The following is a 13,015-nucleotide window of genomic DNA, read 5'->3' as shown; positions in this document are numbered from 1 at the left end:
ATACCACCAGATATCACCAGTTATATATATTTATCTAAACACTCAAGAAAGTGAACATTAAAACAAAAACAGCAAACCATCATGTAATAAGCAGGTGAACATTAAAACAATTTTTTTTTGTTGTCTTACAATACATTTGTTAAATTAACCATCGACAGAATTCAAACTCACACCTTCATAAAAGAACTCAACACTTTTCTTTCACTGTAGTAAATGGCCTTGCACCATTAAAACAAATTCTTGATGGACATAAAAAAAAAAATTAAAGCATTTAAATTGCAGAATTTATGCAGAAACTCAAGAAAGAGAAGGAAGGATGGTGATTCCTATATGTTCATGAAAATTAAATACTTGATGGACAATGACAAAGTTGCAGAAAATACAACTAGCTAGAGACCCATATCTTGGTTACACCAGTTAATAATAAAGAAACAAAAACTCAGCACAAACTTTTCTCCCCATACCTTCTATCTCTACTACTTTTGAAAAAACCATCTGTTTTCCCTTCAGACCCTAGAAACAACTTCTGCATCAATCACACAACCACAACAATTAGCACACCTGAAAACAGTAAGACTATCGAACTACTGGCATTAGGCTTCAAACTCCATGCCAGAAACCCGCGATCTCCTTAATATCGCCGCTCCTGAATTTGTAGAAAGATGAGCTTCGCCACCTTCCCTCTTGCACTGAAGGTAAACTAAAACTTAAACCTCCATTTGCTCTATCCCCAGCTGGAAAAATCGAGCTCCAACACCTTTGTTGGATTCTGCACTGAGAGTATAAAGATTCATTCAGGCCGAAGTGAACCCTGTGAATAATTATGCTCTATTTACAGATTAAGAGGCATAAAACCAACGTCAAAAAACGCGACGCAACTCCTACTTTGTAAACTTCTAAGGTGTTAGCTGATTTAAACTCGCTACCAGTATAAACAATTGCCCTAATTAAGTGCATCCCCTTGTTAGACTTCCATCTTCCAGGTCAGGCTATCAACATTAGCATTGTGCTCTTTCTCCAGCGCAGCAACTTTGGCCCGATGTGCTGCTACTGCAATCCCACCACCCTTTCCCCTTTCATCATGTGGAAGCTCGCTCGCTTCACTGATTGTCCCCGATCTTAAGTCAGCTGGGGGGATGAAGCAATCCATTGACAAACCTGGAACATTAAATGCAACCTCCTCAATTGTCCAAGCTTCTTCCATCCTTGTTTTGGTATGGCTCATTGCCATTTCACCAAACCTGAATAGGGTTACCACGGAACGCCCTGAGTGTGCAATCATGATTCCTTCAACAGGCCTGTAATCATCAAGGAATGAATTGATTGTGGTTTCCCAGTAAACAGCATCGCCACCATTGGATTGGATGCGGGTCAGATGTGAATCCTCCATATGAACAAGAAGCCCTGTTTTCTGGCTGAAGTAACCAAACAACACATGCCTTATGATCTCGGCAGGGCCTTCACTCCTGGCCTTCAGAGTCTGAGGATCAGCACAAAGCTTGAGGATGAAGCAATCCTCACCATTGATCTTCCTCTCTCCTATACATCTTGCATCGGTAAACATACTAGCCGTACATCTTGGATCTAGACCCTGAAAAGGAAAATGCGAAGACATTTATGAATTGGATGACTAATTTCATGGCCAACGAAAAGAAGCATCAATAACCACATAAAACTTCACCTGAAGTGCCCGACGCAAGGGTCTCACTGGTCCTTTCGCAGTATGAGCACCAAGCCACGGTGTATGCCTCCAGACAAGCTTCCCATTGCAACCGGCATGAACCTTGCTGCCACCCACCGCAAGCTCTACATACCACATGTCCGGACTCATCTGCCAGAGCACAAACCCACCTGACTCGGCACATCTAGAGGCATTTCTGGTCTTCATCACCTTCGTTGCCGTTTCAAACTCAGAAGCAACCATCCTAACCTTTCCCATGGCATAAGCATTTTTTATCGAGTTCTGCAGCTTCTGCCCACCAGATGCCGCTGTGTACTGTTGCAGTATGTACTGGGCAGAGGAAGTTTCCTGCAAAGATATCACACGTCAAAACCAACCCAACATCTACAATGCCGAATCAATTTTAGCGTAATTTTTCACAACAAATCCGAATCTAAAGTGCAAGCTAAAGAAAAATCTTCTACAATAAAATTACTAGCTTTCATGTTAGGTTGGTGAGAAAATGTGAAAACACAGGTAAGATAGAAGGAAAAATAAATAAATAAATAAATAATTGTTCTGTATCTGGAAAATAAGAAAACAAATTCAACCAGCCAGTGAATCCCATTGGCCTGCTGAGCTCAACTTTCAGCAATATGTATCGGCTGCTTAAGATTCCATTGTGTCTATTTTCACACTTAACTTTCTCGCTTGCCAAACAGGGAGAGACCAAGATTGAAAAAAGTAATAAAAAAAGAATCACCAACGTCTAAATCACAATTGAAGAAATTGGAGAAGATCAAATTTTAAAACAAAAGATTAAACAAACAAGGACTCTGGATGCAAATCGTAACCATCCAATGATGTTCTTCAAATTTAAGCAAAACATGAAGAAATAAATAAATAATCAGTGGAAATCTATACCGTAAGAAGCAAATCACACCCATTGCAAAGAAAGAACCAAACCTTTTTTTTTTTTTTGGGAGAAAAAAGCCAGAAGAATCCAACCATTTCTGTAAAATAAATCCAAAACCCAAATCTTTAAATCTTTGTCGCAGTCAAAATTTATACAAATTCGAAATACCACCACCGCAGTCCCCAGCAGCATACAAACAAAATGCATGAAAGCAATTATTTTGTTGTTATTTTGCAGTAGCCATCTCAGAAACTAAGACAGAAAAGTTCAAAGAAAATGGCGCAAAAGCCCCAGATGAACTTCGAACAGAGCTAGAGAGAGAATGTTAGAGAGAGAGAGAGAGACTGACGATGGGAGTGTCCTTGATACTGAGATGGGGGAAAGGGTCGGTGGTACTGACGTGGAGGGGGGCGAGAGGAGCACCCATGACTCCAAGCAGCAGTCTCAGATCAGACCTCTTGCTGTTGTTATGCGCGACGGAGCTCATGGAGGGAGTCCGCGACAGCTGCCCTCGCATCCACTGGCCCAAGCCCGACCCGACCCGCTTCGAATCCCCAAGTTCCCCTCCGTCCGGATCCGGACCCTCCATCACCGGCCTCAGGCTCCCGGATCTCCCAATCAACGCGTCCGGCTGCGCTACCAGCTGGACGCCGTGCCCATTTCCGTGATGGTTCTGCTTCTTCCTCCGGAGCAGACCCGTCATGGGCGACCCAGACCGAGCCGGGCTGCTGGCCCGCGACCGCGAGGGGCTGAGACCCCGAACCACCTCGTCCTTGAGAGCAGAGAAGAAGCCTTGTTTCTTCTCCATTTTTCGGTTGCGAAAGTCCTGATTCCTCCTGACCCGGTTTTTTCTCGACCCGAGAACGTCGTGTGGCGGGTGGGTTTTTGTGGACTAAAAGAAAATGGGTAGGGAGGAGTTAGCACAGAAAGAGAGGAGGGCTAGAGAGTGTGGAGAGTGGTGGTGGTTGTTGAAGAAGAAGAAGAGTGAGAGTAGTAGTGAGACTGGTTCTTCATTTCACAGAGAGAGAGAGAGAGAGAGAGAGAGAGTAGTGGGAAACTGAAGCATTTGGGATCAAAAATGTTTTCAAGAGTGTGACCTTGGGTGCTACTGTAGGAAGGATCCACGATTTTATTATGTTTTTCTTATTTTTAATTTATTAGAGGAAAAAGATATCATTTTTTCCTACTTCAATTTGTAAATTACTGGTTTGGTCCCCACTCGGCCAAAAATAAAATAAAAAATAGCAACAATAAATTTTCATTTCATACTTTGTAAATTTGTAAATGTAAAATTAAGCGATGAATATAGAATTTTGTGAAACGTGTTATATATAGGCAAAAGAGAGATAATTTTTGTTAGAGATTGAAATAGAATGGGATCTATGTATTACTCTGTCTTGTTCTCTTCACTTGTGTTAGATAAAGGAAATGAAGGCTAAAGAAAAGAAGTGAAAGAAATTTGTATAATTTCTGCTTTCTGCTCTCATCTTTTGTTGGTTGTAAGAAAAAAACGAAGTTGTTTCTATGTATCTTCAAAGTTACAATATGGCTCCTTATATGGGTAAAAGTTGCAGAGACAAACAACCTTAATCTTACAACTATGACAATAACAAAGCAAAGAATGTTGTAGCAAATAGTAAGGTGAAAGCTTGAGAACTATTTATCCTATGTAAAAGTCTTAAGTGAATAGTAAGGGCTTCTCCAACGTGCGTGGGGCATCTATATTTACAACATTCCATCATGGATACCCACGCATCAGTTATAGTTGCCTCGTTAAAATCTTGCTAGAAAAAAATTATTAGGAAAAATCCTAGTCAATGGAAAAAGAGTACAACTTTGCTTGGATCATTGATATAGTGTTGAGTGTGCTTTTGATGCCTTGTAAAACCTTGCTAGGGAAAACCAAATGGAAAAAGTCATAGTTAAAGGAAAAAGAGTACAGCACATATGTGTTCTGAATTCTCCCTTTGATTCTGCACTTCAATCTAACTAATTAATAAGTCGGGGTACTCTGACAACATGCACTAGCTTCTAGAATGTACACTATGGTAGAGATTCGGTGAAAGGTCTACCTGATTATCGTTTGAACGAATTGTTTGAATTCAATAACCTTAACCTTCTGAGCCCATATGTATAGAAAAACATTGGAGATATGTGATTACTTTTATTGCCTTTGATGAATCCTTCTTTCATTTAAGCAATACAAGCTGCATTATTTGCATGAACGATAGTTAAAGGGTTTTTTTCTTTAAGATAGGCCACATGAATTTCGGATATGGTGGATCATTGATCTTAACAAAAACCATTCACAGTTGGCTTCATGGTGAACAAATATTTCTGAGTGATGGGAAGATGTAGCAACTAGTATTTGCTTTGTTAAGCGCCATGATATTGCTATAGTTCCATAAGTGAACACATATTGAGTTTGTGCGGGGGCTTTTTCCAGATTAGAGAGAAAATCAGCATATGCATATCCAACAAGATTCTGGTTATTTTATGGATTTCTCATAATAGAGTAGGCCCATGCCTGTTATCCTATAAGGATATTATAAAACATCGGGCAGAACTATATCTTGCTAACAAGTTTATTGAAAAAGTTATATCTAATCTAGTACATTGTGCTATATACAATAAATCACCTGTTGCACTCAGATATGGTACTTCTGGACCAAAAACAAATTTGTCATCTTCTTTCAAGTGAAATGGATCTTTCTTAATGTCAAGGGACCGAACGACCATTGGTAGTGTCCCTTCTCTTGAAATCTTTGCTAGCATGCGCCACTATGTAACACTCCCTTAATATACTAAATCAATGAAACCTACCAGCTGCATAAGATCTTTAATACGACCAACCATATTAGTAATAAACCCCAGCATTCTCATCCCTAATTCTTCAACAGAACCAACTCCTCCAAAAGAGTAATTCCACCACCAAAGTTGAGAACCCATAAGAAGCAACAAGGACAGCCCTACCCATATTGGATTTCATTCGATTGCAACAACATAGATTGCCACATTCCCTTGTAATACAATTGCATCCCTAAAACTACTAGCATAGTTGCAAATCACATGCTAATAAAGAATACAATCAAATGTCAGTCGTAATTTATTAAGAGCAAAGAAACGACAATACTTTAAGCAAGTTTTACTTGTGAAATCGCATTGCGATTTTGACTCCATAAAACCTTAAAACGTCGAGCAAATAAATGAATGTGCACTTTCAATCAAATGCCCAATCCTTTGTCATAAATCTACAAGATAAAAAAGCATAACTACGCGCACTATAAGGGCAATGGGAGAACAAAAAAAAAACATCAAAAGGTTTTTTAACTTTCGGATTCAGAAAGTAAAATTAAAATAAAATAAAATAAAACCAATACAACTGTTTTGTTTTTGTGTTGGAAATTCATTTGTTCCTCGTGAAAGCTTCTAATCGAGTTTATGCGACCACAGCGTTGAAGTTTTGTACCCATTTTTTAGTTGACAGTTTATTTCCTCTATATAAACATTCTGCTCTGTTTGCAAAAGCAAAGACGTGGAGGAAATCATGAACATGCAATTCTAGTTTTACAGAAATACCCAATTTCTTTCATCCGATTATTTTTTCTGATTTTTTAGAAGAGTGCTTTACTGTACAACCTCCCACCAAAATTAGATCGTGGGATAGTTGGAGAAAACTGCTTAACTTTGGCAACTCCATCGTACTCCATTTGAGGGGTTTAGCACGTCCCCCTTTTCTTTTCTTTTTCTTTTTATTTCCAATAAAAGGGATTTTAAATTTATGATTCTTCTACAAAACTACCTCTGGTTTCTTCTTCTTTTTTTTTTTTTTTTTTTTTTTGTTCTTTTTTTAACCAGTTTTGGATTTTATTTGTTTGAGGGACTTATATTCAATTTTTCTTGTGAAGGCTTGTGACCCCAAAATAGATTTGTGGCTTTCTAATAGTAAAGATAGATTAAACTAATTAACATGATTAGTGAATAAGTGACTCCTAAGGCCATCTCCAACCCAAGGGTTCAGAGGGCCGAAAATAGCCCAAAAGCCGTCTCCAACTGAGAGTTAGGCCAAAGGGCTCGTAGGCCCACAAGACAAAAAAGGGTCAAAGAGCCAATCGGCTAGCCCAACCCAGCCAGCCCTTGGCGGGGCCATAAATTTGAATGCAACTATTATATTTGAATTTTTTTTTTTTTTTTTTTGTTTTGTAAGCAACATTAAACAAGATTAAATAACATTAGCAACGGCTAGCTGACGTTAGTTACCGTTGGATTTGATTTTTTTTTTTAATATTAAAAAGTTCTCATTTTTTTCCTATAAATTTAAGTTGTTGTAGTTGGCACGCCCCGACCGAAGTTGAGGCATGCTGGTTGACACCCGAAGGTGACGTAACCAAAAAGGAAAATGATGCATAAGAAAAATATGGATAAATTTAAAAATAAAGCTAACATTTATTTAATCTAAAGTAGCGAGTGCTACTAAAGTAGCGAGTGCTTAGTAGTAGGAAGAAACCATAAAACACAAACGTTCAGAGCATAGATGATAGTACGACAAAAGTAGTATAGTCGAAACTAATTAAAGTACTTAATACACAACTCAGGAAAAAGCCCCTACCTTTATCTATGGAAATGTCAGAATACGCTAGAGATTCCTCGTATGCCACAACGAGTTCAACTATCTAAGTCCTGGAGAGGAGAAAAACAGAAGGGTGAGTGGGCAAAAACAAAGGTTTATAAAATACATTTATTTTTTTAATATACTAACCCCTCGCCGTAAAACATGTATAGTTTCCAGAAAATCATACTACGTATAAGTATGAAATCAACTATAAATCAACAATAAATCCATAAACACGCCAATCATAATATCTCAATCGTAGCATAGGTAAAATCAGGTGCTCATCAATCTATGCTAGCACACGAGTTCATGCAGATGGATTCTGACATGAACAGGACTGGGTGTAATCATAATATATGCCTTAATACTACAATCACGTGAAGACTGGTGCTAGGCGCATCACATACGAGTCGAAGTTGCCTATTGCAACTTGTACAACAGGACTGGCACCTATAATGGATCCAAGGTGAGCATGCGTTGTGATATGAATATACACATGAAGCTTGGCTCTGGTCTGGGCGAGTACTACATCGGTGCAAGCATGCATTATGAGCAAGTATAATATGTATGAACATGCCATGACAATATGTAAATCTCAACAATATAATGGCATTTTTAAAATTAAATAAAACGTGGCATGATAAGCGTAAAATTAATCAAAACACTTGTGAAAACTATAAAACTTTATATATTATATATAAAAACAAATGCCCACTCACTGATACGTCGATGGATCGTAGCCTCCTAGCCTTGTTTGTCCTCGTACCTCCTCGGGGCAAGTCTCACCTATATGTGAAATAACTTTACTAATTAATTAATTAATTAGGACATACACTAAAAGGTTAGGAAAATCCCCCATAGTTTGCTCAAACAGAGGGTTTAAATATACGAAAACATTCTACTTGACGTCACGGACCCAAACACATCAAGCACGCGCCGCCCGGAGGCCGGACGCACCCTCATGCGCCGCCAGGTCAAGGGCACACGCGCATCCACTAGCAGGCCACGAGCCTAACAAACTAACAGAAACCCTAGGGAATATTCCGTTAAGTTTAACGGTGTTACCAAACGACATCAAAATATTCTGTTAAGTTTAACGATGTTACCAGACGACATCAGAATATTCCGTTAAGTTTTAACGGAATATTCTCCTTCTTCTTCGATTGTCCTCCTTCGTCCGCCATCGCCGTAGCCATTTGGTTCGCCGGTTTTTGGAAAAATTCGCCAGATTTTTGGAAAAATTTTAAAACTTTATATCTTCTTCATTTCTCAAGCATTTTTTATGTACTTTATATGGAAATGAAGCTTATGAAGAGTAGAACAAGTCTGTAGCTTTCGAAAGTGCAAAAAAGTGGACAGAAATGGGCTAAAATTAACTCAAAGCCCTCAAACCTATTTTAGTCGTCTCAAAACTGTGTGTTTTCACGATGGCTCCACTTCGAACTTAGGCTAGGGACTCCGAAGAGTTGCCTAGATGTCTCCAAACCTTCCAAAACCGTGCAACTTGAATGGAAAGCCGTTGGAAAAATCTACACCAGAGTCGAAGCTCCAAGTTGCAACGAGTTAGACACTCAAAACTCAACCACTTTAGGATCGGCTCGTGTTGATGGACTCGTGGGGATGAGGGGAGCATGATGGTGGTGATTTAAGGGTCGATTTGTGAGGTTTTATGATGATTCTTTGTTGTTGCAGAGAGAAGGGAGACTCGAGTGAGGGAGAGAAGAAGAAGAGAGAGAGAGAGAGAGAAGGAAGTGTTCTTATTGGACAGAAAGGAGAAATTATCTAATTGGGTGAGGTAAAAGAGGAGAAAAGTTGATTGGTTGGTGAGGAAGAATAAGGCACGAGACAGAATTTAAAAAGAAGAGGTGATAAAAATTGTACAATTTGAAATCACACAAAATCTAACGCACCTTATCAAAAGTAGTATTCTAACACTAAATTATTAGTACACACGTGTACAAATATATCCATTGTTAACGCACTTTAACTAAACATAACTTTTTCGTTACAAGTCCGATTCGGGTCTAACTTACGCTTGCGCACTCATAACAACGAATACTATTTAATTACGATAACGAGAAAAATAATTTAAGCTGAATAACTACGTCCACGTCAGGTTCCACTTTTGCCAAAAAGGGCATAAACATCATTTTACACACTCAGGGAGAAAATTACATGGAAAATTAGGGACGGGTCATCACAGTAGTTTTTAAATTTAAGTTGTAGTTTTTAAATTAAAATTGTAGTAGTTTTTAAATTTAAATAATAAATTATATTTGGCCCTATGACCATTTAGCCCTCGGTTGGATATGGTTACTTGTTATAGGGCTATGTTTGGTCCTACATTGTTCATTAAAATATTAATTTCTTGGAGGGCAAGAGGGCTAAAACAAGCCCTCTGGCCCTCCTTCATTTGGAGATGGTAAGAAATGTGGCCCGAGGCTAGCTAACCGGTTGGGTTAGGCCAGCAGATTGGCCCTTTGGCATTTTTTTGTCACATAGGGCCCATGAGCCCTTTGGCCTAGCCCTCTGTTGGAACGATTTTCAGGCTATTTTCGGCCCTCTAGCCCTCTGGACCCTTCGGTTGGAAATGGCCTTAACCTTATAGCCCTGCAAGAAATTATATTTTAATGAACAGTGTGAGGCTATATTTTATGGAAAGGGATCCTCTCCGGATCCCTTCCTCATTATATTTTAATGAACAATGTGAGGCCATAACTTTTAAAGTAGGCCCTTATTTGTAGCCGTTGAATTAAATTTCGATGGCTTGGATCCCCATAATTGGTGGATTAGGAGGAAGAGATCCGAAGAGGATCACTTTCCATATTTTATACCATCTCCAACCGAGAGGGCTAAAGGGTCATAGGCGAAACATAATTCCCTCAATAATTTATTATTTTAATTGAATAATATAGTTAATTAAATTAAACTACCATATTAAATAAGGTTTTCATACATATTTGGAGTGTCACTTGCCACGATAACGAAGAAAGCATGGTATTGTTGCACCTGCCACAAAGTCAAGCTTAACATTCTGACGTTAGAGGGTTGGGCTTGAGGGCTGGTTGGCTAGAAATGGCCAGCTCGTTGGTCTAGTTTGGGGGTTTTGGCCTAGTGGGGCCCACAAGCCCTTTGGCCTAGCCCTCAGTTGGAGACGATTTTCATGTCATTCCGAGCTATTTTTAGCCCTATGACTCTTTGGTCAGGTCGATTAGAGATGGCCTTGATGCGAGATTTATACGCACACAAATTAAACCCTCTTTTTGACAATTGTAGTATAAGTATAAGTAGGGATCGTTCTGGACCGGGGATTAGGAGGGATTGTTAATCACTTGGATTTGACTTAAAAACGTAAAAACATAATATAAAACACTAAACTAGACTCAAAGAATGTAAAACTAAACTTTAAAACACTAAAACAAATCAAAAGACTCAAAATGCTTTTAAAAACACAAACTAAAATGCTATACTAAACTCGAAGAATTCAAAACTAAAAATAAGAAAGATTAAGACTAAGACTTTAAACGAAATATGGGGGGATTGATTTTGGACGAATTTAAACTAAAATGGATAGATTGTAAAGAAAACAAATTGTAAATATGAAATTGACGGAAATGAATGGATGGTATGGCTAGCTAAGGGGTTCATCTCCATACATGTTACACTTGCATAATAAAATGATTTCCAATTGCATTTCAATAAACCATGAATTCTCAACACCCCGGGTTAATTAGGTCCGCTTAAATTAACCGTCAAGTTTTCCTTAAGTTAATGAATTGGATGATTGCATACGACAACCCAAAGCATTCCTCACAAGTTCCCTACATGAATTGCATAATAGAGAAACAAGCAAGAATCATTAAGCATCATGAAAACTATAAGTGTTGACGAGGCATTCGTTACTATGATTGCATGAAACTTATGCCAAGAATTCGTTTAACGCGATTGTTTATAAGCAACCTCCACTACTTGTGAATATAAGTTCATAACGATTAGGTGAAACTCACTTATATTCTAGCGTCATATTCATGCATGAAAATTAAGCGCGCATTCTTAATAAACATACATAAATAAGTTATCAATCAAACGGTTAAACAAATTGAATCCACAACTTATGAAACGCAATTAGAAGTAATCAAATCAAAATGCAAGCATAAACATATATTTCGAATCCCCCCCTAGCTAAAGGGGGGTTTAGTTCCTCATACAAAACAAAGAGAATTGAAATTAAACATTGAAATCAAAGAAACGCCTAAACATTCCAACAACTCAAACTTGAATTGTATGAACGTTTAGGCCCTCTTCTCTTCCTCTTTATTGTAGCATAAGGTCTAGGGATAATTGGTTTGGGGGATGGAAGTGTGGAATGGAAAAGGAGTGGTGGAGAAATGGAAGGGGAATGGAAAAATGGTTTTTGGATTCTAAGGGAGACTCACGGCTAAGAGAGAAAGGGATGTGTTTGTGGTGTGTTGTGTATGAAATGAGATGTTTTGAATGATGGGAATGCAAGGGTATTTATAGGAGGAGTGGAGATGTATATGGCTATTTGTTTAAGGTGTTTGTGTGGAGGAATGATGGAGAATTGCATGTGGAATGGCTGCAATGATGAAGAATGAAAGCTGGAAAATAAAAGGGAAAGCTGGAAATCTGAAAATGCAAATGGGAATCCTGAAATGCAAAGGTGGCCACGGTTTTGAGTGTGTTTTGTGTTGGAAATGCATGTGAATGCATGTGAATGTTGTTTGTGTGAAGTGTGTGTGGGTTAAAGAGTGAATGGTGGTGTAATGATGAAGTGTGATGGCTGAAAATGTCAAGGGAAATGCATGTGATTGCATGGCAAAGAATTTCAGGATGCATGTGTGTTGGTGTGTTGTGTGATTGTTTTGTGGTTTAAGTGGCTTAATTAAAGAATGGGAGTGCATGTGGCTTAGGTGGTGTAATGATGAAGTGGGAATTGAAAGAATGTGGTTGGAAAGTGGAAGGGAAGGCACGGCACAAAGGGGGAAGTGTTGGAAATGCATGTGATGCATGCCAATGTTGTCTTTTGGTGCATGTGTGTGTTGAATGGTGTCCTTTAATTATGCACGGTTTAGGGCTGTTAAGGGGAGAGAAATGGGAGTGAATGTGGCTTAATGATGAAGGGGGAAAGCTTGGAAAGCATGTGGCAAGGTTGGTTGCATGATGATGATGCATGTGAGTTGAAATGCATATGTTTAAATGGTTGAAATGTGTAGATGATTATGAGTATGATAAGTGATAAGTGAATGATGTATTAAGTGATAAATGAATGATATGTTAAGTGATAAATGAATGATATGTGGTGAGTGATAAGTGAATGGAAGTGATAAGTGATAAGTGAATGGAAGTAATAAGTGATAAGTGAATGGAAGTGATAAGTGAATGGTTTGATAAGTGAATGATATGATAAGTGAATGCTTATAATAAGTGAATGATATGATAAGTGAATGATTTAAGTGTTTAAAATAGGGAACAAAGCCCTTCCTTGCATGGCAAGGAAGGGAGACACAAGGAAACACACGACAATGTCCTAAGGCTGCAAGGAATGTTGTTTTTGTGTTCTAAAATGCGTAGGAGTCTTCAATGATGCTTAAACATGAGGTCTTTTAGGATTTAACTTTCCTACTTCAAGTCTTTAATTTCGTCCATCCTCTTGGCTCCAAGCATATGATATCCATTCCAATCTCTAATTTGCTCCAAAAGGCTCCAAAATGCATCCTTTTGCATACCTTGCCCTTAGAACCTGAAAACACACAAAAGAAGCATAAAGGACTAAAATAACTAGAGAAACATAACGTAAATGCACGAG

At 38.5% G+C, this 13,015-nt stretch overlaps 1 protein-coding gene across 1 annotated transcript; it reads right to left on the bottom strand.

Annotated features, from left to right (window-relative positions):
* Positions 1-223: 223 nt before the first annotated feature.
* On the bottom strand, positions 224-3,638 carry LOC137729666 (uncharacterized). Its single transcript, XM_068468669.1, has 3 exons — positions 2,926-3,638; positions 1,682-2,029; positions 224-1,591 (listed from the first exon to the last, which is right to left on the bottom strand). Exons 1-3 carry the CDS (start codon positions 3,382-3,384, stop codon positions 965-967), a joined length of 1,434 nt encoding a protein of 477 aa, XP_068324770.1. The 5' UTR covers positions 3,385-3,638; the 3' UTR covers positions 224-964.
* Between the last annotated feature and the right edge of the window lie 9,377 nt (positions 3,639-13,015).

Source organism: Pyrus communis, chromosome 3 (assembly GCF_963583255.1).
Source record: "Pyrus communis chromosome 3, drPyrComm1.1, whole genome shotgun sequence".
NCBI classification, from domain to species: Eukaryota; Viridiplantae; Streptophyta; class Magnoliopsida; order Rosales; family Rosaceae; genus Pyrus; species Pyrus communis.
This window is presented reverse-complemented; position numbering and strand designations above follow the sequence as displayed.

Coding starts and splice junctions, on each gene's coding strand:
- LOC137729666 (XM_068468669.1), bottom strand. CDS start 3,384: ATGGAGAAGAAACAAGGCTTCTTCTCTGCTCTCAAGGACGAGGTGGTT. Junction 2,030..2,925: donor GTATCAAGGACACTCCCATC/GTCAGTCTCTCT, acceptor ATATCTTTGCAG/GAAACTTCCTCTGCCCAGTA. Junction 1,592..1,681: donor CCTTGCGTCGGGCACTTCAG/GTGAAGTTTTAT, acceptor TTTCCTTTTCAG/GGTCTAGATCCAAGATGTAC.